At 34.3% G+C, this 26,630-nt stretch overlaps 2 protein-coding genes across 5 annotated transcripts in view; one reads left to right on the top strand and one right to left on the bottom strand.

Annotated features, from left to right (window-relative positions):
- LOC149772811 (uncharacterized) overlaps positions 1–20,996 on the bottom strand; it is a 30,819-nt gene extending 9,823 nt beyond the window's left edge. For 2 of the 4 annotated variants that reach the window (XR_016417588.1, XM_089947247.1), the window contains exons 1-4: positions 20,871–20,948; positions 17,739–17,841; positions 12,305–12,461; positions 4,200–4,370 (exon numbers count right to left, since the gene is read on the bottom strand). Coding sequence is in view for 3 of the 4 variants with exons in the window: in XM_089947247.1 (XP_089803373.1) it covers positions 4,200–4,370; positions 12,305–12,461; positions 17,739–17,831 (421 nt within the window). In the remaining variant the exon portion in view is untranslated. The other 2 variants (XM_089947248.1, XM_089947249.1) reach the window with 2 other exon arrangements.
- Positions 20,997–22,695: 1,699 nt separating this feature from the next.
- Positions 22,696–26,630, top strand: part of LOC149772810 (uncharacterized) — a 30,986-nt gene continuing 27,051 nt past the window's right edge. Inside the window, exons 1-2 of the mRNA XM_089947256.1 lie at positions 22,696–22,779; positions 24,106–24,242. Coding sequence (XP_089803382.1) covers positions 24,177–24,242 — 66 coding nt within the window. The 5' untranslated portion in view covers positions 22,696–22,779; positions 24,106–24,176. The remainder of the gene's footprint in view (positions 22,780–24,105; positions 24,243–26,630) is intronic.

Here is a 26,630-nt window from a genome sequence, read left to right as displayed (position 1 = left end):
GAACACCAATCATGTCATATGACTATATTCTTTTCACATCTAGATGGGTGTTTGTTGGTCAAAAACTTCTGGCAAGTGTCACAAGGTTTACCCCCAACAGTCTTTCAGAGAGTCAAATTTATTCAACTCGCATTAGAAAGAATCAGTATTTTCTGAATGTTATCAAGTGCTTTGTTTTTCTAAGTCTAAATCTTTGCTGCTTCTGCTTCTGTTCATCAGATAGGAAAAGAAATGTGAACCAAGTCTTAAGTCATATAAACAGTAGTCCCTTGTTAAATATACAAACAGCGATCTAAACAGTAGCCCCTTGTTAAATACACAAATAGTGATCTAATCAGTAGTCCCTTGTTAAATACACAAATTGCGATCAAATCAGTAGTCCCTTGTTAAATACACAAATAGTAACCAAAAAACCAGTCCCTTGTTAAATACACAAATAGTAATCTAATCAGTAGTCTCTTGTTAAATACACAAATAGTGATCTAATCAGTAGTCTCTTGTTAAATACACAAATAGTGATCTAAACAGTAGTCTCTTGTTAAATACACAAACAGTGATCTAAACAGTAGTCCCTTGTTAAATATACAAATAGTAATCTAAACAGTAGTCCCTTGTTAAATACACAAATAGTGATCTATTCAGTAGTCCCTTGTTAATTACACAAATAGTGATCTAAACAGTAGTCTCTTGTTAAATACACAAATAGTGATCTAAACAGAGGTCTCTTGTTAAATACACAAATAGTGATCTAAACAGTAGTCCCTTGTTAAATACACAAATAGTGATCTAATCAGTAGTCCCTTGTTAAATACACAAATAGTGATCTAAATAGTAGTACCTTGTTAAATACACAAATAGTGATCTAATCAGTAGTCCCTTTTTAAATACACAAATAGCAATCTAATCAGTAGTCCCTTGTTAAATACACAAATAGTGATCTCAACAGTAGTAACTTGTTAAATACACAAATAGTGATCTAAACAGTAGTCCCTTGTTAAATACACAAATAGTAATCTAAACAGTAGTCCCTTGTTAAATACACAAATAGTGATCTAAATAGTAGTACCTTGTTAAATACACAAATAGTGATCTAAACAGTAGTCCCTTGTTAAATACACAAATAGCAATCTAATCAGTAGTCGTTTGTTAAATACACAAACAGCGATCTAAACAGTTTTTTTTATACAAATGAATAAAAACATGTTATGCATGCACACTCAAGGCTTTCATAATTTGATATAATGTAAGCTTGCTTAGAAAATTGATCTTGACCTTGGGACACCTGATCTTGCCCATTGGACATCTAATCTTGCCCATGGGACATCAGATCTTGCCCTTGGGACAACTGATCTTGCCTCAAATTATGACAACATAATATCCCAAAGTAAAAAAGTAATGTAAAACAAAACATGGATATTATAAAAAAATTGCATTATATTTATTTTACTAAGAACTTTTGCTTTTTTTTAATCTTTGTTTGTCCCTTAAAATCATCATGCCAATAATTGAAATTATCAAAAAAGATACACATATATATATAATACATGTAGATAAGTACATGAGAAAGAAAAGAATGGGTTGGAATTCATATCTAGACAAGAATGGGTTGGAATTCATATCTAGAAAAGAAAGGGTTGGAATTCATATGAAGTCAGAGGAGCAATGACAGACTTATACATGTATGTAGATTTATGGATAGCTAGATAAAGGCTCCTTTGAGAGAGAAAGAGAGAGAGAGAGAGAGAAATGTTAAGGTAAAAGTCCAGGAACTGAAAAATTAAACAACTAATTTCCTTTGAAACCGAGTCATTAGATTTGTTGTTTTGTTTTTGGACCTTTATGCACTAGCAGATTCATTTCTTCAAATACATCAACAAAACTGAAAGATATTTTTTGATAATTATTTATTTAAACTACAACTAAATCATTTGAGAACACTTATTATATTCATTCATTTAACAATTATCACTTAGCTGCCTTGAGACTGGCCACATGTATAAAGAGTATCTCTGATGAGCAGATTTTTTTAGACTTGGCAAGCTTGGAACATTTTGGAGCTCACAAACTTGACAAATCCATACACATTTATATTACTATTAAAATGCAACAGAGAATATATTTCCTAACAAAATACTGAAACAACAGTGGATGAAAATAGATATGACCAAAGTGGATGAAAATATATATCAAACACAGTGGGAGAAAAAAACATTATCACCACAGTGGGTGAAAACAGATGTCAACCACAGTGGGAGAAAACAGACATCACTACAGTGGGTGAAAATATATATCACCACAGTGCGTTAAAGTAGAAACCAATAACAGTGGTTGAAAACAGATATCACCACAGTATGTGAAAACAGATATTACCACACTGGTGGCACCAGTTTTATTATCAGTCACAATACCACTTTTGGAAGTACTTTCTTTTTCCATTTAGAAAATATATCTACTGATTTTATCAATTCAAGGTACATGTATTATTTAGGTATTAATTATGCATGTAACAGTCATTATTTATTATTATTATACTTGATACAAATACAAGTATAGGTCCATAGTATTTAGGTATTAATTATGCATGTAATAGTCATTATTTATTTTTATTATACTTGATACAAATACAAGTATAGGTCCATAGTATTTAGGTATTAATTATGCATGTAACAGTCATTATTTATTATTATTATACTTGATACAAATACAAGTATAGGTCCATAGTATTTAGGTATTAATTATGCATGTAATAGTCATTATTTATTATTATTATACCTGATATAAATACATCAAGTATAATTCCATAACTGATCATCCTGCATCTAAGCTCCCATGTGGCTCTATGATAATCTTCAGAAAATTTGTTTTTTCCTATATCACCAAATATACACCATTAAATCTCTACTATTTTTAGAAAATTATCTCCTTTTTTTCATATGTAGAAGGAAATTTTTATCTTAGTTTTTTTAGTTCAAGAAGGAGGGGGGGCCCGAGTGGCCAAGTGGTCTAAAGTGCTCTCCATTACGGATCACTGCCATCTCACCTCTGTCTGTGTGGGTTCGAGTCTCAGATTTGGTCAATATGGGTATGTGAGAAAGCTTGCCAGTAGCTTCTCGTGGGTCGGTGGTTCTATCCAGGGGTTTTCCCGGGTTCTTCCTCCACCATTAATACTGGATGCCATGTTGAGCCTATCATGTGCTGAAAAATGGCGTTAAACCACACAACAACAACAAGTTCAAGAATGGACCTTGAGAAATGCACATTAAAGTCGAGCTGAAAACTGGAATAAACAATGTCATCAAGTTTTAAGAAGGAAATTTTCTCCCTAAGTTTTTAGTTCAAGAACAGATCTCGACAAATGCATTGAAGTTAAGCTGAAAATGAATACACTATGTCGTCAAGTTTTCTGATCAAGATAATGATAAAGTTGAATTTGGGGACGAGATCAAAATCTTTAGCTGAAATGTTTGAAATGGGATTAAAAACAAGCTGTGTTAAATTAAGAGGAAAGTCAAAGCATGTGAGCTGATCCCTGATAAGTACTGACAACTTGGAACTGAGGACTTATTGGTCATATCCTTTTTGTGTCTCTAATTCAAGGTTTCAGTTTATTTTTAAGCTACTCCTCCATACAAATCCACCCTCCTTTGGAAATTGTTGTAATTGTGAGGTTTATTACAGTCAGGAAATAATAATAAATAAGGGAAGGTTTTATGGGTGTGAACCTCACCTAACTGCAAGCCATGCTGACCCTTGATCTTCAAAAAATGCACTAGTATGTTGTCTCTAAGCTAATTGCATGGAATTCATTTGTGTAATGAGAGCTTTAGACACTGACCTTTAGCAATATAATGTAGACACCGACCTGCAGCAATATAATGTAGACAATGACCTGCAGCAATATAATGTAGACACTGACATGAAGCAATATAATGCAGACACTGACCCGCAGCAATATAATGTAGACACTGACCTGCAGCAATATAATGTGCAAGCATATATACAATATCCATTGCTGTGCAAATATAAAGAGAATAAAAATGTGAAATTGCTCTCAACTCTTGAAATGTGCCACTGCACAAAAAATACCCGGATATTCTTCCAGAGATAACCGCATGCACATTTAACAGCCATCATTTCTTAATGACAAAAATGACATATTTGCCTTCATTAATTGTTAAATCTACATCAAGAAGTTATACCTTGATATTTATTGGAAACAATGGTTTCAATGCCACTTTTCCTCCCTGAAGAATTTTTGGGCACATTCACAGCATTATTGGTTTCCATGGCAATCTGCTCCTCAGTGAAACTATCTTCTGCCTCCCAAACTGGTTCTGTTTTCACTGGAAAATGTATTCCTTTATTACTTCCTGAAATAACAAGGAGTTCTTAGTCCCAAAAGATGTAGCATTTCTAATTTGTTATTGAGCATATGATGGATGAAAAATAGGTCACAGCAGCAAACTTACCTTAGAAACGTTAAGGTTATTACTGCATACAATCGCTTAGAAGTAAAGATTTTTCCAAACACATTTAATTATGTAGACAGGGGGCAATTTGTAAGCCAGCCATCTTCAACAGTAATAAATGTTCTCACTCTTCATTTTCAACAGTAATAAATGTTCTCACTCTTCATCTTCAACAGTAATAAATGTTCTCACTCTTTATCTTCAACAGTAAGAAATGCTCTCACCCTTCCGCAGTAAGAAATGCTCTCACTCTTCAACAGTAATAAATGCTCTCACTCTTCATCTTCAATAGTAATAAATGCTCTCACTCTTCAGCAGTAAGAAATGTTCTCACCCTTCAACAGTAAGAAATGTTCTCACTCTTCATCTTCAACAGTAATAAATGTTCTCACTCTTCATCTTCAACAGTAATAAATTCTCTCACTCTTCATCTTCAACAGTAAGAAATGCTCTCACCTTTCAGCAGTAAGAAATGCTCTCACCCTTCAACAGTAATAAATGCTCTCGCTCTTCATCTTCAACAGTGAGAAATGCTCTCACCCTTCAACAGCAATAAATGCCCTCACCCTTCATCTTCAATAGTAATAAATGCTCTCACTCTTCAGCAGTAAGAAATGCTCTCATCTTTCAACAGTAATAAATGCTCTCACTCTTCATCTTCAACAGTAATAAATGCTCTCACTCTTCAGCAGTAAGAAATGCTCTCACCCTTCAACAGTAAGAAATGTTCTCACTCTTCATCTTCAACAGTAATAAATGTTCTCACTCTTCATCTTCAACAGTAAGAAATGCTCTCACCCTTCAGCAGTAAGAAATGCTCTCACCCTTCAACAGTAATAAATGCTCTCACTCTTCTGCAGTAAGAAATGCTCTCACCCTTCAACAGTAAATGTTCTCACTCTTCATCTTCAACAGTAATAAATTCTCTCACTCTTCATCTTCAACAGTAAAAAATGTCCTCACTCTTCAACAGTGAGAAATGCTCTCACCCTTCAACAGCAATAAATGCTCTCACCCTTCAACAGTAATGAATTCTCTCACTCTTCATCTTCAACAGTAATAAATGTTCTCACTCTTCAGCAGTAAGAAATGCTCTCACCCTTCAACAGTAATAAATGCTCTCACTCTTCATCTTCAACGGTAATAAATGTTCTCACTCTTCAGCAGTATGAAATGCTCTCACCCGTCAACAGTAATAAATGCTCTCACTCTTCATCTTCAACAGTAATAAATGTTCTCACTCTTCAGCAGTAAGAAATGCTCTTACCCTTCAACAGTAATGAATTCTCTCACTCTTCATCTTCAACAGTAATAAATGTTCTCACTCTTCAGCAGTAAGAAATGCTCTCACCCTTCAACAGTAATGAATTCTTTCACTCTTCATCTTCAACAGTAATAAATGTTCTCACTCTTCAGCAGTAAGAAATGCTCTCACCCTTCAACAGTAATGAATTCTCTCACTCTTCATCTTCAACAGTAATAAATGTTCTCACTCTTCAGCAGCAATAAATGCTCTCACCCTTCAACAGTAATGAATTCTCTCACTCTTCATCTTCAACAGTAATAAATGTTCTCTCTTCAGCAGTAAGAAATGCTCTCACCCTTCAACAGTAATGAATTCTCATACTCTTCATCTTCAACAGTAATAAATGTTCTCACTCTTCAGCAGCAATAAATGCTCTCACCCTTCAACAGTAATGAATTCTCTCACTCTTTATCTTCAACAGTAATAAATGTTTTCACTCTTCAGCAGTAAGAAATGCTCTCAACCTTCAACAGTAATAAATGCTCTCACTCTTCATCTTCAGCAGTAAGAAATGCTCTCACCCTTCAACAGCAATAAATGCTCTCACCCTTCAACATTAATGAATTCTCTCACTCTTCATCTTCAACAGTAATAAATGTTCTCACTCTTCATCTTCAACAGTAATAAATGGTCTCACTCTTCATCTTCAACAGTAATAAATGTTCTCACTCTTTATCTTCAACAGTAAGAAATGCTCTCACCCTTCAGCAGTAAGAAATGCTCTCACCCTTCAACAGTAATAAATGCACTCACTCTTCATCTTCAATAGTAATAAATGCTCTCACTCTTCAGCAGTAAGAAATGCTCTCACCCTTCAACAGTAAGAAATGTTCTCACTCTTCATCTTCAACAGTAATAAATGTTCTCACTCTTCATCTTCAACAGTAATAAATGTTCTCACTCTTCATCTTCAACAGTAATAAATTCTCTCACTCTTCATCTTCAACAGTAAGAAATTCTCTCACCCTTCAACAGTAATAAATGCTCTCACTATTCATCTTCAACAGTAATAAATGTTCTCACTCTTCAACAGTAAGAAATGTTCTCACTCTTCATCTTCAACAGTGAGAAATGCTCTCACCCTTCAACAGCAATAAATGCTCTCACCCTTCATCTTCAATAGTAATAAATGCTCTCACTCTTCAGCAGTAAGAAATGCTCTCATCCTTCAACAGTAATAAATGCTCTCATTCTTCATCTTCAATAGTAATAAATGCTCTCACTCTTCAGCAGTAAGAAATTCTCTCACCCTTCAACAGTAATAAATGTTCTCACTCTTCATCTTCAACAGTAATAAATGTTCTCACTCTTCACCTTCAACAGTAAGAAATGCTCTCACCCTTCAGCAGTAAGAAATGCTCTCACCCTTCAACAGTAATAAATGCTCTCACTCTTCATCTTCAACAGTAATAAATACCCTCACTCTTCAGCAGTAAGAAATGCTCTCACCCTTCAACAGTAAGAAATGTTCTCACTCTTCATCTTCAACAGTAATAAATGTTTTCACTCTTCAGCAGTAAGAAATGCTCTCACCCTTCAACAGTAATAAATGCTCTCACTCTTCATCTTCAATAGTAATAAATGTTCTCACTCTTCAGCAGTATGAAATGCTCTCACCCTTCAACAGCAATAAATGCTCTCACTCTTCATCTTCAACAGTAATAAATGTTCTCACTCTTCAGCAGTAAGAAATGCTCTCACCCTTCAACAGTAATGAATTCTCTCACTCTTCATCTTCAACAGTAATAAATGTTCTCACTGATCAGCAGTAAGAAATGCTCTCACCCTTCAACAGCAATAAATGCTCTCACCCTTCAACAGTAAAGAATTCTCTCACTCTTCATCTTCAACAGTAATAAATGTTCTCACTCTTCATCTTCAACAGTAATAAATTCTCTCACTCTTCATCTTCAACAGTAATAAATGTTCTCACTCTTCAGCAGTAAGAAATGCTCTCACCCTTCAACAGTAATAAATGCTCTCACTCTTCAGCAGTAAGAAATGCTCCCACCCTTCAACAGTAAATGTTCTCACTCTTCATCTTCAACAGTAATAAATGTTCTCACTCTTCATCTTCAACAGTAATAAATTCTCTCACTCTTCATCTTCAACAGTAATAAATGTTCTCACTCTTCAACAGTGAGAAATGCTCTCACCCTTCAACAGCAATAAATGCTCTCACCCTTCAACAGTAATGAAATCTCTCACTCTTCATCTTCAACAGTAATAAATGTTCTCACTCTTCAGCAGTAAGAAATGCTCTCACCCTTCAACAGTAATAAATGCTCTCACTCTTCATCTTCAACAGTAATAAATGTTCTCACTCTTCAGCAGTAAGAAATGCTCTCACCCGTCAACAGTAATAAATGCTCTCACTCTTCATCTTCAACAGTAATAAATGTTCTCACTCTTCAGCAGTAAGAAATGCTCTCACCCTTCAACAGTAATGAATTCTCTCACTCTTCATCTTCAACACCAATAAATGCTCTCACCCTTCAACAGTAATGAATTCTCTCACTCTTCATCTTCAACAGTAATAAATGTTCTCACTCTTCAGCAGTAAGAAATGCTCTCACCCTTCAACAGTAATGAATTCTCTCACTCTTCATCTTCAACAGTAATAAATGTTCTCACTCTTCAGCAGCAATAAATGCTCTCACCCTTCAACAGTAATGAATTCTCTCACTCTTCATCTTCAACAGTAATAAATGTTCTCTCTTCAGCAGTAAGAAATGCTCTCACACTTCAACAGTAATGAATTCTCTCACTCTTCATCTTCAACAGTAATAAATGTTCTCACTCTTCAGCAGCAACAAATGCTCTCACCCTTCAACAGTAATGAATTCTCTCACTCTTTATCTTCAACAGTAATAAATGTTTCACTCTTCAGCAGTAAGAAATGCTCTCACCCTTCAACAGTAGTAAATGCTCTCACTCTTCATCTTCAACAGTAAGAAATGCTCTCACCCTTCAACAGCAATAAATGCTCTCACCCTTCAACATTAATGAATTCTCTCACTCTTCATCTTCAACAGTAATAAATGTTCTCACTCTTCATCTTCAACAGTAATAAATGGTCTCACTCTTCATCTTCAACAGTAATAAATGTTCTCACTCTTTATCTTCAACAGTAAGAAATGCTCTCACCCTTCAGCAGTAAGAAATGCTCTCACCCTTCAACAGTAATAAATGCTCTCACCCTTCAACAGTAATAAATGCTCTCACTCTTCATCTTCAATAGTAATAAATGCTCTCACTCTTCAGCAGTAAGAAATGCTCTCACCCTTCAACAGTAAGAAATGTTCTCACTCTTCATCTTCAACAGTAATAAATGTTCTCACTCTTCATCTTCAACAGTAATAAATGTTCTCACTCTTCATCTTCAACAGTAATAAATTCTCTCACTCTTCATCTTCAACAGTAAGAAATTCTCTCACCCTTCAACAGTAATAAATGCTCTCACTATTCATCTTCAACAGTAATAAATGTTCTCACTCTTCAACAGTAAGAAATGCTCTCACCCTTCAACAGTAATGAATTCTCTCACTCTTCATCTTCAACAGCAATAAATGCTCTCACCCTTCAACAGCAATAAATGCTCTCACCCTTCAACAGTAATGAATTCTCTCACTCTTCATCTTCAACAGTAATAAATGTTCTCACTCTTCAGCAGTAAGAAATGCTCTCACCCTTCAACAGTAATGAATTCTCTCACTCTTCATCTTCAACAGTAATAAATGTTCTCACTCTTCAGCAGCAATAAATGCTCTCACCCTTCAACAGTAATGAATTCTCTCACTCTTCATCTTCAACAGTAATAAATGTTCTCTCTTCAGCAGTAAGAAATGCTCTCACACTTCAACAGTAATGAATTCTCTCACTCTTCATCTTCAACAGTAATAAATGTTCTCACTCTTCAGCAGCAACAAATGCTCTCACCCTTCAACAGTAATGAATTCTCTCACTCTTTATCTTCAACAGTAATAAATGTTTCACTCTTCAGCAGTAAGAAATGCTCTCACCCTTCAACAGTAGTAAATGCTCTCACTCTTCATCTTCAACAGTAAGAAATGCTCTCACCCTTCAACAGCAATAAATGCTCTCACCCTTCAACATTAATGAATTCTCTCACTCTTCATCTTCAACAGTAATAAATGTTCTCACTCTTCATCTTCAACAGTAATAAATGGTCTCACTCTTCATCTTCAACAGTAATAAATGTTCTCACTCTTTATCTTCAACAGTAAGAAATGCTCTCACCCTTCAGCAGTAAGAAATGCTCTCACCCTTCAACAGTAATAAATGCTCTCACTCTTCATCTTCAATAGTAATAAATGCTCTCACTCTTCAGCAGTAAGAAATGCTCTCACCCTTCAACAGTAAGAAATGTTCTCACTCTTCATCTTCAACAGTAATAAATGTTCTCACTCTTCATCTTCAACAGTAATAAATGTTCTCACTCTTCATCTTCAACAGTAATAAATTCTCTCACTCTTCATCTTCAACAGTAAGAAATTCTCTCACCCTTCAACAGTAATAAATGCTCTCACTATTCATCTTCAACAGTAATAAATGTTCTCACTCTTCAACAGTAAGAAATGCTCTCACCCTTCAACAGTAATGAATTCTCTCACTCTTCATCTTCAACAGCAATAAATGCTCTCACCCTTCAACAGCAATAAATGCTCTCACCCTTCAACAGTAATGAATTCTCTCACTCTTCATCTTCAACAGTAATAAATGTTCTCACTCTTCAGCAGTAAGAAATGCTCTCACCCTTCAACAGTAATGAATTCTCTCACTCTTCATCTTCAACAGTAATAAATGTTCTCACTCTTCAGCAGCAATAAATGCTCTCACCCTTCAACAGTAATGAATTCTCTCACTCTTCATCTTCAACAGTAATAAATGTTCTCTCTTCAGCAGTAAGAAATGCTCTCACCCTTCAACAGTAATGAATTCTCTCACTCTTCATCTTCAACAGTAATAAATGTTCTCACTCTTCATCTTCAACAATAATGAATTCTCTCATTCTTCATCTTCAACAGTAATAAATGTTCTCACTCTTCAGCAGTAAGAAATGCTCTCACCCTTCAACAGTAATGAATGATCTCACTCTTTGGCAGTAATAAATGCTCTCACTCTTTGGCAGGAAAAAATGGTCTCACTCTTTGGCAGTAAAAAATGGTCTCACTTTTCAACAGTTATAAATGCTCTCACTCACTGGCAGTAATAAATGCTCTCACTCTTTGGCAGTAAAAAATGGTCTCACTTTTCAACAGTTATAAATGCTCTCACTCATCGGCAGTAATAAATCCTCTCACTTTTTGGTATTAATAAAAGCTCTTATTATTTGGTAGTAATAAATGCTTACCAAAGAGAAATCAGTGGAGTCTACATTTTAATTTTACTTACAGCTGGTGTAAGAAAGGTCACATAATAAGTTCTGGAAAACAACCTTTCACATGATCATATTTTGACTGTTAACAAATACATTGTAAACTTCCATATTTCTACATTTACTGGTTGGGTATAAGTTATTTCTGGGCAAGTAAAAATTGATAGTACTTGACCGAGTGATTGGATTTTAAAAACTTGTTTCAGCTTCCTGCTGCAGTATCCATGGCAACTAGTCACTGTGTTACATGTATCTACAGTATCCATAACACCTGGTCAATGTGTTTCATAATCCCACACTATCCATGGCACCAGATTAATGTGTTACATGTACCAGCAGCCAATTTTTTATATTTACATGCAGTAGCCATGGTACATGGTCTAATGAATTACATGTTCCCACAGTGCCAGGATATCCAGTCAATGTCTTATATATACATACAGTACCCAAGATATCCTGTCAATGCATTACATGTACCTAAAGTGCCCAGGATATCCAGTCAATGTGTTAAATGTAGCTAGAGTGCACAGGATATCCAATTTATGTGTTACATATACCTACAGTACCCAGGATATCCAGTCAATATATATTATGTACCTAAAGTGCACACGATATCCAGCAAGTGTGTGACATATGCCTTACGTTCCCAAGGATATCTGGTCACTGTATTATGTGTGCCTACAGTGCCCAGGATATTCAGATAATGTATTATGTGTATCTACAGTGCCCAGGATATCCAGTCATTGTATTATGTTACCAAAAGTGCCAAGGATATCCTGTCAATGTGTATGTGTACCTACAGTGCCAAGGATATCAAGTCAATGTATTATGTGTACCTATAGTGCCTAGGATATCCAGTCATCAATGTGTTACATATACCTACAGTGCCCAGGATATCCAATCAATGTGTTACATGTACTACAGTTACCAGGATATCCAGTCAACGTATTATGTGTACCTACAGTGCCCAGGATATCCAGTCAACATGTTACATGACTGAATAAATAGAGTATTTGATGCATACATATAAAAAATGTGCCTAGCTATGCCACTGACCTGTACATACGAAAAATGTGCCTAGCTATGCCACTGACCCATAAATATGAAAAATGCACCTAGCTATGCCCTGACCTGTACAGAAATGAAGAAACTTCTCTTTGAAATGTGATAAATCTCCTTCCTGGGCGAATATCTGTCCTTTCCCTGCAGACATGTGATTACATCTATGGTCTGTGATGTTAGCGGTGATAAGAAGTGATTCTTCACCAACTGATGACAGCCGTTCAAGCTGAAAGCAATACAGTGAAATCAAATCCAAAATATACAATGAATTTTTTGATCACTTGCAAAAATCACATTTATTCATATATTTTTTCTATTTCCAAACAGTGGGTATAACCATAAGATAGGTGAGGTTACTGGAGCTCCGTATGTCCCAATTTATCTGGTCATATGGATGGTGGGGAACTGAGATCTAATGTCAAATCTCCAAGTCCCAGGTTAGGCAAAAAAAAATATGTGCATTTCCTGTTGTACTAGTTTTTAAATTAGGGTAGGTATTTTTGTTTTTAACATTACATATATTATAATGATTATTATATCCAGCATAATGTTCTAAATACTTCAGGTATTGGGCAAAACCAGCTCAGTTTGATGCACAAATAAAGTTTTAAAAAAAACAATTACCCTGGGAGAAAAGTTCTAGGGTCAGCATTAAAAAATGGATTATCATGCAGACAAAAGCAATCTTGACAATTAAATGGTGGCTTCTTTTCTAATTAAAGGCTTGGTTTTTTGTGCATTTTTTGTCTCTTTAAATTTCAACTTTTAATCTTTTTATTTAAACTTTAATATTTAATTGGCACATTAGTGGTTTTCATCTTATAAGGCAACACCTTCTGCAATAAGAGTGTCCTAAATAGGAGAATCTAAAGATAGATGAAAAGGAACTGAACTAAACTTTATATACTTAATATTTTCATTTCAAAATCACAAAAATGTGTGTGTATGTGTGTGACTTGGATTTTTGATGTACCTTTAACAATTTTTCAGTCATATCGCTACTTTGTCTGCAGTGGGGCAGTTTATAGTGATGTCTGGCACTGAGGCATCATGCCGCAGACATGTAGCATAATGTCCCACCCAGTCACATTATCCTGACACCAGGCCTTCCAGTCCTAACACTAACCTCTTCATCCTGAGTACCAAGCGAGGCAGCTGTTAGTACCATTTTTGTAAGTCTTTGGTATGATTCGGCCAGGGATTGAACCCGCGACTTCCCGCATCCGAGGCGGATGCTCTAACCACTAAGCCACTGGAGTGGTTCACAAAAGTGTTATGGATTCAGTGTGATAAGACTTAGTACTGACCTGTACAAAACCAAACTGTTGCACTTTTTGTAAAAAATTATTCCTTCATTGGCAATCTGAAGTTATTACTAGAAATGCTCAGTGCTTACAGTGAAGTGAGCTTGGCACACAATCGACCAGTTTTGGTCTGGAAACTTTTCAAATATGTTTCATAATCTTTGAAAAAGAAACTTATGAGGCTACCATTCCATTTTTATATATGATAGAATTAGATATTACCATGACGAAGTAAACACTGCTGTTGTTCTGTGGTTAGCTGTTGTCATCTTGATAAATACTGCTGGTAATAACAGTAATTATTAACATGGCAAAACCTAACTTCACTGGAACATTCAATGATAAGTACAACTGAATTATTTACCTCGCTGTAAACACAGTGGTACGGACAATTAAATTATTTACCTCATTGTAAACACACAGTGGTACGGACAATTAAATTATTTACCTCATTGTAAACACATGGTGGTAAGGACAATTAAATTATTTACCTCACTGTAAACACACGGTCGTATGGAAAATTAAATTATTACCTTGTTGTAAACACACAGTGGTAAGGACAATTAATAATTTACCTCTTTGTAAACACACAGTGGTAAGTACAATTAAATTATTTACCTCACTGTAAACACACGGTCGTATGGACAATTAAATTATTACCTTGTTGTAAATACACAGTGGTAAGGACAATTAATAATTTACCTCTTTGTAAACATACAGTGGTAAGTACAATTAAATTATTTACCTCGTTGTAAACACACGGTGGTATGGACAATTAAATTATTTCCTTGTTGTAAACACACAGTGGTAAGGACAATTAAATTATTTACCTCTTTGTAAACAAACTGTGGTAAGGACAATTAAATTATTTCCTTGTTGTAAACACACAGTGGTAAGGACAATTAAATTATTTACCTCGATGTAAACACAGAGTGGAAAGGACAATTAAATTATTTACCTCGATGTAAACACACAGTGGTAAGTACAATTAAATTATTTACCTCATTGTAAACACATGGTGGTAAGGACAATTAAATTATTTCCTCGATGTAAACACACAGTGGTAAGGACAATTAAATTACTTACCTCGATGTAAACACACAGTGGTAAGGACAATTAAATTATCTCCTTGTTGTAAACACACAGTGGTAAGGACAATTAAATTACTTACCTCGATGTAAACACACAGTGGTAAGTACAATTAAATTATTTCCTTGTTGTAAACACACGGTGGTAAGGACAATTAAATTATTTCCTTGTTGTAAACACACGGTGGTAAGGACAATTAAATTACTTACCTCTTTGTAAACCTTAGAGAATTACTTTATTGGCATGCTGGAACAAACATCTATGTGTTAAATTTATAAATCAACAAATATCCTGTAAACTCCATTATGTGGCCAATCATTAAATTTGACAATAGTTAGGGGTAAATTTGACAGAGTTTGCAATAATGTGCCAGATGCTGACTGTATTAGAGGGTTACCTTTGAATGCATGCGTGTGTGTGTGTGATTTGGATTTTTAATGTAGCTTTAACAATTTTTCAGTCATATCACTATGATGTCTGCAATGTGGCAGTTTATAGTGATGTCTAGCACTGGGGCATCATGCCGCAGACATGTAGCATAATGCCCCACCCAGTCACATTATCCTGACACCAGTAGTATGAACCATTTTAGCATCATAACAATTCATGCCAAGCATGATAAGACTCTAAGAAGGGATTTAGGAAACATTGAAAGTAGAACCTGATGACAATGTGGACAGAAAAGTAACTTTTATATCTGGCTCCACAATAAATCAAATTATTATCATCAATGAAACATTTACATTTATCCACAACTACCTTGCAACCACGAACAATACTAGCCTGTTGTGGGTTGTACAATATCAGAAAACATGTGGTACCTTATATAGCTGAAGAAGTGTTTTTTCTTAACACAATGCTTCTACATTATTTACCTTAAAACACTGTCTCGTCATTAGCCATCAAAATGACGAAATTACTAGTTTAAGCTAAATAATGCAATCGTGTAATAAATATTCATAAATTATACTATTACTGACAAACCGCTTCACTTCATGAAATGACCGAAAAGTTGTCAAAGCTACATTAAAGATCCAAATCACACACACTTTATTGTACCGTGTGCTACACTCTATTCCACTGACTTAGACTCTTTTCTGAAGAAGACATATTTGATGTCAGTTTACACATTGTAATTTTATGAGTCACTTGTAAATTACAGAACTAAAATATATAATTTATTTTTATAATTTATTATACAATCAAAATGTTTAATGCTATAAAAAAAGTCTTTATTACATACCAATTTAATCTTATCAGGCCTTTGATACAGATGTTCAATCTGTGATTCCATATGGCACAATTAAATTTTCCGTATCGGACATCCAGCCTGGAAATACTTTTACAACTTTTCCTCTAATATTTCAACACACTTTAACACCAATAATCACTCTCTTTTCGATTTTTCTTTCATGCCAATAGATATTGTGCATGGTGACATGAATAGACTCATAAAAGAAACTTATTGGATTCATAAGTTAAATACTTTGTATCCTAATGGACCTAATGCCAGTGCACTATATAAAATTGTATAATTTAAACTGATACATTGTATATCCTTTATAACAATATAGTTATAAGTATGACTGTTGGTCTCTATATATATATATAATTGTTAAGATGATGCATACCATTTATGATGTTACGTAATGATGTAATTGTTGCTTTAAAATAAAAGACATCATCCGTTACTTTCAAAACAGTTCGTGCCTGAAGAAGCATAGATTGAATGCGAAACTAGTTGCACAGAATTTTTGGCGTTTGTGTTGTTTTTATCACAATTGCTTTGTTAAAGAAACTTTTGCCTCAGAAAGATCAAATTTTCTGGCAAGCTGAATCAATTCCTCTTTTTTCAAGGAGTTTCACTAAAGATTTCTAAAATGTGAAATATTATCTGAGATTTAGAAAATTCCAAAACTTGGCAAATTTATATCTCCTAAACAAGTTTTCTGAAATATTTTAGAGAAATTAGTATCCAAGGACAAGGGTCCAATTTTCTGTTACAAGTCTATGCTCTTAAAATAAGTAACAGAAAAGAGTGAAAGACAACAAGCTTTGTAAAATTTAACACAATTTATTTCCTAAGAATACAAAGTGAAAATGAGAAAAAAGAACTTACGGTATTGTGAATTAAATACCAAAATAATCCAAGAATTACAGACATAAGTCCTAGTAATTTAAAGTCATGAATAAAATTCAGCAAAAGTCCAGAATAAATTTTTAAAAATGAAGGCGATGACATGTCTGTTATAGCTCCTAGTGTGCTGATGTGCCAAGTTTTTTTGCTGAATCACAGAATCATAATTCAAGGTTTGAATACATGATAAATTCCAGTGAATGTCTCTATCCAAGAATATTATCAGAGCACTTTTGTATTTCCTGAGAAAATAATCACATGAATTCCATAATTTGAAGAAAATAGATTCCAGCCCAAAATTACTGGTCACAACATACAGTACAACTTGATTGTGCTTAGACATATAGCACAAATGACAAAATCCTCTCAGTTACAATATATATAGTTCTCTACTTGACCTCAGGTCACAATTAGCATTTTCTATATATAAAAAAAACCATTACCTAATGGAAAATAACCTTCTAGAATGATCCTGATGTTTACAAAATAAAAAACAATAATCTGTAAAATTCACTTAGGAAATTCCAAAACCTTGACCTAATAAATATATTTCCTTCTATTAATAACAATAATACTGATTTCAAACCCATATACATTGAAAATAATTTAGCTATTTATTAATTGTTTACAACGAATAAAAATTTTAAAAAAGTCAATTTGGGTCAAGCAGGAATGAACTCAATTTTGGACAAGGTCAAGTTCAACATACAATGTTACATTACAATAGCATGTAATGAAATAAAACAAAATAAAACTAACAAACAAACAGACAAAGCAAATTAAATATACATAACAAAAGATATCCATGCTGATAAACCATCTGCAATGCATTTGTGGAGGTATGATGCTTAACCCAAAATCTACAAACAGCTTAAAACCAGATCTTCCATCACACAACCACTAAGCTGTCTAAAGAGGGCTGTACATTGCACTGTGGGTAAATATGGAAAGGTTGACAAATTGGTTTACTTACCAAGGTTTGTATCTCAAACTTGAGTACCGTCTTCAGTGCCTCCCTTAATTCTGGGCTTTGATTCCATTCTGGAGGTTCCATTGTATTGTTCATCTTGGCAAACCTGAAAAACAATAAGCACAAATTAATAAACATATTGGACAATTACCAATGGACCATAAAACACAGGAGATGGGATGCATATATCCACTATGGTTTCTATGCTTCTCAGTCAAATGGCATGTTTAAGGTTTCTTTTCCCACAACAAAAACTTTTGTACATTTGTTTTATTTCTGTTTTACTGTAAGTCTATTTCAAACAACAGTTCATTTATCAACAGCATCCCAACTTCTATTCTGGACATCTACTGTAAAGTACACAAAATTACAGGCATTCAAAGGTGACCCATAGGACAGTGCATAATACTTACATAATGGTTACTTACATAACACTTGCATGTATATGTCTGATTACTTTCATAATACTTAATAATAATAATAATAATAATAATATTAATGTAGACTTAGTACAATGCCTAATCTTTAAGTGATTTATAATATCAGATACATAAAAACATAAACATACATTACAATCAGAAGATTATAAATATATGCTGACAATAATTAAGGAAGTACCAGGTATTAAGTCTCGAAGTTTGTTCTTACAGCAGAAATAGATTGGTTTTAAGAGCATGTTTGAATCAGAGCTTTCTTGTGGAAAACAAAAACATATATCAAATGGGATGGAATGTTTTGTGTGTCCTGTTGACCAAGCAGGACTTGAATGACAATAAGGTGAATACCAAATACATGCTAGAAAGAAGGCCTCAGAAGGGCAGTTTCAGAACTATGATGAGGGCAATACACAGACTGTACGAGGGCAATACACAGACTGTACATCGCTAAAAAAGACTATCTGAATTCAGATGAGATACAAGATGGAATAAAACGAATTTTACATGCATAATTACTAATATAATACTTACATATACAAGTTTGATTACTTTCATAATATATGTACTCACATGTATAATTACTTAATATATAGTACATACATGTATGATTACTTACATACTGATTCACTATTTTTAGATTTGTAACTATATTACTATATAATCTAGGCACTTTGATCAGTTAAAATTAATTATGATGTAAATATGGGGCCTCAGGTGGTCAAGTGCTATAAGGCATTCACCTTTACAAATCACCAACATCTCATATCTGCCCATCTAGGTTCCATTCTCAGGCTCGGCCAACATGGTTATGTGAGAAAGCTTGCCAGTTCAATGAGATGGTTACAAACTGCTGAATCTGTTGATATACTGAGTTGGTCTTCTTTGTAACTGACACATCCAGATTACAATGACATGAACCACCTATGAAAATTGTGTTTTATAATTTATATAAATAAAAGAAAGACCACTGCCTGTCTGACTTCATTTCCATTTTTTGGTACATAGGTCATAATTGTCATTTATGAGTCCAAATGCAAATTGCACTGACCCAGATTTGTCATCGCATAATGTAACAGCAGTTCTGGGTCTATGCTGGTTGCTAAAAATAACCAGTAGAATAAACTCTAATCTGCCTGCACAATGCCGATCATCTCTTTGTTCTCTGCATTTGAACCCAACTTATAACCATGTTTATAAGGTATAAATTCTAAACCTGAACAGGCAGAAATAGCAAAATTGTTTCAGATCATGTTCGTTGTGTCTTCAGCAGAATGTTAACAAGGTTTCAGTCTCCTAAATGTGTGCAGCAAGATTTAAAAGAAACACCCTCTGTTACATGCCATTGAGCAAGTTACATCTGTGGCTTGATTGTCATGTTACATGCCACTGAGCAAGTTACATTTGTGGCTTGATTGTCATGTTACATGCCACTGAGCAAGTTACATTTGTGGCTTGATTGTCATGTTACAAGCCACTGAGCAAGTTACATTTGAGGCTTGATTGTCATGTTACATGCCACTGAGCAAGTTACATTTGAGGCTTGATTGTCATGTTACATGCCACAAAACAAGTTACATTTGTGGCTTGATTGTCATGTTACAAGCCACTGAGCAAGTTACATTTGAGGCTTGATTGTCATGTTACGTGCCACTGAGCAAGTTATATTTGAGGCTTGATTGTCATGTTACATGCCACAAAACAAGTTACATTTGTGGCTTGATTGTCATGTTACAAGCCACTGAGCAAGTTACATTTGAGGCTTGATTGTCATGTTACGTGCCACTGAGCAAGTTATATTTGAGGCTTGATTGTCATGTTACATGCCACAAAACAAGTTACATTTGTGGCTTGATTGTCATGTTATAAGCCACTGAGCAAGTTACATTTGAGGCTTGATTGTCATGTTACTTGCCACAAAACAAGTTACATTTGTGGCTTGATTGTCATGTCATGCTAACAGAACACATACTGCAAGAGACATACTTCTACTTGGCCCTGAACATGTACATATATTAAATTTGATGCTTAATCAAAAGAAAACAAAGTGAGTGCTACCATTACAAGCTAAGAGATTATGAGGCCATGTGCAATGCTACAACAACTCATTTAAGTACCCAGGTTATTAACAACAGGCGAGTACGCGAGTAACCGTTAACAGCTCTACATAAAGATTTGAAGTGTGTCAAGCTTTAACAGAATCCACCTTATGCGATAGCCGACTGGAGAACAGTTCATACCAGAAGATGGGCGAGATTATCATCTATGTGAAATGGAATCAAACTTTGAGTCAACAAAGTTATACATGTATGCAACTTGAAATACTGTAAAGCAATGCTATTTTTTGTACAGAATTCTGCTTTACACCACGATCTGGAGAGAACACTGCTTTAAACGAAATCTCGTCAAAACTTAGAAGACAAACCACACGATTTCCTAAGTACACAATTTTGAGAGGTAAATAAATGTAAACTAAAAGTATTCTTAAAAAAAAACAAAAACAAAAACAAAAAAAATTAAAATGTTATATTGAATCATAAATCGTTTAGTAAATGCACGAGTGCTAATATCCAAATTAAAGTTCCGAATATAAATTTGTTCCACATTTTTAGGTTCAGTGAACGATTATGAATAACGGTTTTCAAATTGAAAAAGGTTGGGATGCCGCAGTATGATCATTAAGTGCCAAATAAACCCTCACAATTCAAAGTAGTTATTTCAATTAATTCATCCAATTTTAGATAGTTCGTACTTCGTTTAAGATATCACCGACTTCGAAGAAAAATAGGAAAGATATTCCAATTCATGGGCGTGTTCTATTCGTAAGTTAGACCCAACAAGAACATAACTAGGGTCGCTATCGCTCGGTTTATTCTGGATACCTCAATTTTCGCTTCAATAAAGCCCCGTGTTTTTTTTTAGTAGGCATTATGTTGTTTGTTTTGGGATTTTTTTTAGATTTGTTAATAATCGTATTTCTATTCACCATTTAACTCTTGTCCTTTTTTACCTTCAATGCAAAAGTCAGTCGATGTCAGTTGCATTTATTTTTCTCATAGCAGGTCAAAATGTACTCAAATTATAGTCCTACATGTAAGATCTCGACGCTGATATTTATGTCTTTGGGCACTAAAACAAAAACAACATGTGATATGTCTAACATTGTAGGACAAACTCAAGACAGTGTTTTGAGTTCAACGCAATTTCTCAGCACAAGATAGACTATACGTGGCGGCCAGAATAACTAGTGGAGGAAATTCCCCGGTAAGAACCACCGACCCACGGGCATCTACTGGCAAGATTTCTCACATACCCTCATTTACCGAGACTGAGACTCAAGCCAACGCAGAGAGGTGTGAGCTGGCAGTGATCGCTAAAGGAGAACGCTTTAGACCACCTAGTCGCTTCCCGCCACCCCACCCCCCGCCCGTACTCAAGTAAAACGTACCTAAACCGAATTGTACTCAAGACAAAACGCACTCAAGCTCAAATGTACCTTTATCCAAGACTTTTATCAGAATACTTTTGTATTTCCAGAGAAAATAATCACTTCAAGAATTTGAAGAAAATGACATTCAGCCCAAACTGGTCACAACATAATACAACTTAAAGTGCTAGATGTTAAAGCACGACTGGTCAAATCCTCACAGTCACAAGATTATATAGTTCTCTACTTGGCCTCAAGTCACAATTAACATTTTCTAAAAACAACCATTATCTAATGGAAAATAACCTTCTAGAATGATCTAATGAGCTGAATTTATTTACAACACAATAACCAGCAAAATTCACTTGGGAATCTCCAAAACCTTGGCCCAATCAACATATTTACTCCTTCTTGTTTACCAGAATAGTAATCCTGATAATAAGCTCATACACATAGAGAATAATGAAGATATTATTAGTTGTTTACATAAATGAAATAAAAAAAGTCAATCAGATCAAGCAGAAATTAACTCAGTTTTGGACAATGTCGAGTCCAGCATACAATGTTACATTACAATAACATATAATGGAATAAAAAAAATTAAAACTAACAAACAAACAATTAAATTAAATATACATAACACCGGAACAACTGGTCTATGAAACACTCTTCTAGCCATTGAAGCTCTGGTACTATAAACTCCAGCAAGAGCTAAATTTACTTTTAATCAAATGTTTGATTTTCCGAATTATTTTCTTTTTAGTTCTTCTAACTTTTGCACTCAAGTAATAATCGTTTTGAAGTATGAAGTATGAAGCAGAGGTAAAACTTCGTCAATTGGGAGGGGTAAAATATTATGAAGTAGGCCACCGCTCATTTGACTTGGTTGTTCACAATTACATGCTTTTGTTCATCCCGTAACTAATTTTCAGGAATATAAAACACATGTATCAATTGGCCACACCTGACATTCTTATTATATTGTCTTTTTCGTTGGGAAGTAATTTTTCTTTAAAACATTTACCGGAACAAAAAGCTACGTCTTTGAGAGTAATTCATTGCTACCATTCCGAAGAAGCGCGAATAAAGTGCAACCGTACTCATTGTAAACATTAAGTATTTAGACAGGTTTTCTATGAAAGACTCGCCTGTTTCGCCATCTCGTTGGAAAACTGATTCACAGGTTTCATCAAGTAGTTCATAATTCATTAATTATGTGAGGACGATATGTGTACAGATCTTTACTGATTTCGAATGTCCATAATTATTGTCCAGTAGACTAATATGTTTGAAGATCACCTATTTCCGCGGATGTATTAAATATGTATCACGGACAAGTTAATTATATTTACAAATTAAAATTATATTTTTTAATTATAAAACTAAATGAATTTAATATTTATGTTCCACTTTTGGTATACGTATATATTGTCTAGTTGGGATTTCAGTTCCTAGGTTATTTTTTAAAAATGGAGTTGTTATTCATCCTTGTAGAAACCCATTTGCAGGTTCTATTATAGTACAAGCCACAAGGGTCATCACCGATTATTTCAGTAATGGGTGTCATTTTTTTTAGAATTTGATTGTAGATACCATTAAGTGGCAAGCATTCACTTCATTTGGATTTGTATACATTCATATTCCTTTGGAAGGTCATTATTTAGACACCCCAAAAAGTGCATATGACAAAATCAATGTTAAAGTACTTGGACATTTTTGGACGAAATGAACCTAATGGTGTGATCCAGTACAAGCCGGATTGAATATTGCTCGCTGTGATGTCACAATGGAACTACACATATTGATAAACAAATTCATACTACCCTCTATTGTAATGATTCCACTCAACATGCTGTTATGTTGATCCAAGTTTAGTACATTGCCACCATTGTAAAAGTCCATAGGGATAGATAATTTTCACCTGGAAGTTTCTTGGTGACAGTTAAGGTGCAGAGCATTAAATAATCAGAATTGAAAAGACTTTGCTTAAAATAAAATAATTAGTGTTAAAGTTTAAAAGAACAATTTATATTTAATTTAAAATATATAAATGCGCATACATCACCCATGTGTCTTGTACTATAAAGACATTATAGGGGAGAACTGTATGCATTTGCATTTGAACTGTGTGTGTTTGATGGTTTAACATTTGAACTAATTTAACATTGGTACTAAGTCTAATTAAAAAAGCGAAAGTTATTGCTTGATTAGACATCTTTTAGCCACAAAAATTGTTCTTTTTTAGCATTACATCTAGAACTAAAATGGCACTGTTATGACAGTCGACCCATACTGCTGACATTTTAAAAATATGGAAGGCAACACACATTACATGATCATGCTGAACATTTTGTGCAACTTGTAAGGGATTTTGATAAGGGTGAACAATAGAAATCTGATAAATACATCAGTTTGAAATCCCCCAAAGGGATTGCATGTATATGTTGCATTGCCCTATCATTTCAGCAGGAGAAACATTTTAAACTTAATTTTACATGTATTTTTCCAGGAACTGTAGGTTGTGGAAGAGCTTCCCTAAAAGGATGTGAATGAGATTTTTGTCAGAAGACATTATACAAGATGGAGGACACTCCAGAATTTGTGAGAATGTTGAAACATGTTCTCAAATATGAAGTACAAATTCTGGTAATTAGCCTTTTTTATCAGCTATAATTTAGAACTTATTTATTGGAATCAAGAAAACATAACTTGTCAAAGACTGAGCCCAGGATCAAACAAGTCATATGTACATACCACTAGATGTACAAGTCTTGAGAATTTATTTTAATGGTATGTGCACCTAGCTTTGATTCAAAAGGACCTGAAATTGATCCTCAGGGACATTTGTACAGTGCTGTTTGTTACCAGATCTGGGAGTCAAATACTTTAAAATTTAGTCAGTTAAAGTACAGTTATCTTTGTACATTTCGTCCAATAATAAGTCATCTTTCTCAAATAATTACTCATCATTGTTAATTAATTACTCATCCTTGTCTAATAAAGTTTGATTCATTGTGCCAGGAAAGTGGAATTAAATTGCCTTGTGGTACCTACTCCAACTCCACCTCATTGTCCCAATTATACCCATTGATATTCTGGCCAAAATAGTAAATCTTGCATGGTTATCAGTTTATACATGTTAAACATTAATTACATTCAGTGAAAACCTATTTTTTGCTTATGTTTTATGCTCTCAGATATACAGAATAGTAATGTTACCATAGAAACCATAATATACATCATGCACCAACTGCGAATTGTGTGTATAAAGAGTGTATCAGGACATACAATAAGAGACCAAATCAAGGATTGATCACTTACTGTATGAAAAAGATTATATACATAGTTCTTAGCTGTCAGACAACAAGCAGAGTTTTTTTCAGTCCTGTGTCAGATGGTATCTTGAAGTGTGGTTTCTTCTCCTCTCCTTTTCATACATTCACTGTATAATTACTGTGTGTGAAGTATGTTACAGGCCTTATTGATTTTTTTTCTACCATCCAAACAAAATATCATCCTCAAGGAACTTTTTGAAATCCCAATATGTTCAACCCCAAAACCAGATAATGTCTCTTCTAAGAAGTTTTGAAACTAAAATTTATGAAGAGAATAAAGAATATCCAGTATTTCACCTGAAAACTTAGCAAAATTATATATATATATATATATATATATATATATATATATATATATATATATATATATATATATATATATATATATATCCAGAAGCTTTTGTAGATTCTCCCTTGATGAAGAGCTTGTTTAGCCCGAAACATTGGAAAATCATTTTTGAATTTGTGCCATTATCACACTATCAATTTTTGTGTCATGTATAATTTCACACTACTAATCTAGATGTACCTTTTGCTATTGAAAATTGTCATCTTGGTTTTGGTAGGGCAGTGATATAGTGTTTCTATCATTTTGTTTTACTTTGAAGTATATGATTATTGATAGGAGCACATCGTGATGAATTATGATAGAAATAACAGAGGTTGTTAAGACAGATGAGAAAGGTTAATTGAAATATTTCCCCTTAATTAACCATGTTTTGTGTATGCATTGAAATCTTATGTGTACTGTCAGTGAATAAAGGAGTCATTAAAGCAGCTTTGAAGAAAATGATATCCCCAGGTAAGTAATACACAGGAATATGGCTATTACTTTCCTTGTCAAGAGGTGTACATTGTATAGAGGTGTACATTGTATCGAGGTGCCTTTTGGTATTTTGCATTGTCCTGATTCAGTGTTTGCATGTTACCATGGAAAGAAAGTGTAGCTGAAATAGTATGTAAATTGGGCACGGGAAACTTCCTTCAGGGTGTGGGGCCAACAAGTGATTTTAAAAGCCACACACTATGATGTAAATTAATGAGGGCCATATCCAACTTATCCCCTGCTATACATCGAGACTCATAGTGTACTCGACCATAGAGTACTAGTATAAGTAGTATATAAATAGAGAATGCTGGACCTTGGGGTAATAAGCAGATATGTGATCTCATGGGCTGTTCTTTAGTGACTTGTTTGGTGACTTGTGTGGAAGTTTAGCACTCTAAAATCTTTCTGGATGAGCTTACCTAAAAACAGAACAAAAAACACTTCCTTGTCCACTAGGTCTTCAGAGGTGGGTTGTATTCTTTACTCTGGAACAAAGTTCTTGACAGTACTTGAACAAGGATTATTATGTTATGGGAAGAAGAACTGTTAGAACATTTTTTACTGTATCAAGAACATTGTTCTTTTATCCCTCCCAAGGACACACAAGATATCTCTTGTTTACCAAGGTTGGTTAAATTACAGTAAAGAGTCTGCCTTATTTCATGGGATGTCCACACATTGCTGTTCCAGAGGTTTAACTTGTAAATTACAGTTACTGATATTGCAAAAGAGTCTGCCTTATTTCATGGGATGTCCACACATTGCTGTTCCAGAGGTTTAACTTGTAAATTACAGTTACTGATATTGCAAAAGAGTCTGCCTTATTTCATGGGATGTCCACACATTGCTGTTCCAGAGGTTTAAGTTGTA

The sequence above is a fragment of the Sinohyriopsis cumingii genome, unplaced genomic scaffold (assembly GCF_028554795.1).
Source record: "Sinohyriopsis cumingii isolate HCF-2022 unplaced genomic scaffold, ASM2855479v2 utg001170l, whole genome shotgun sequence".
Classification (NCBI taxonomy): Eukaryota; Metazoa; Mollusca; class Bivalvia; order Unionida; family Unionidae; genus Sinohyriopsis; species Sinohyriopsis cumingii.
Note: the sequence above shows the minus strand (reverse complement) of the source record. Positions and strands in the feature narration are given on the sequence as shown.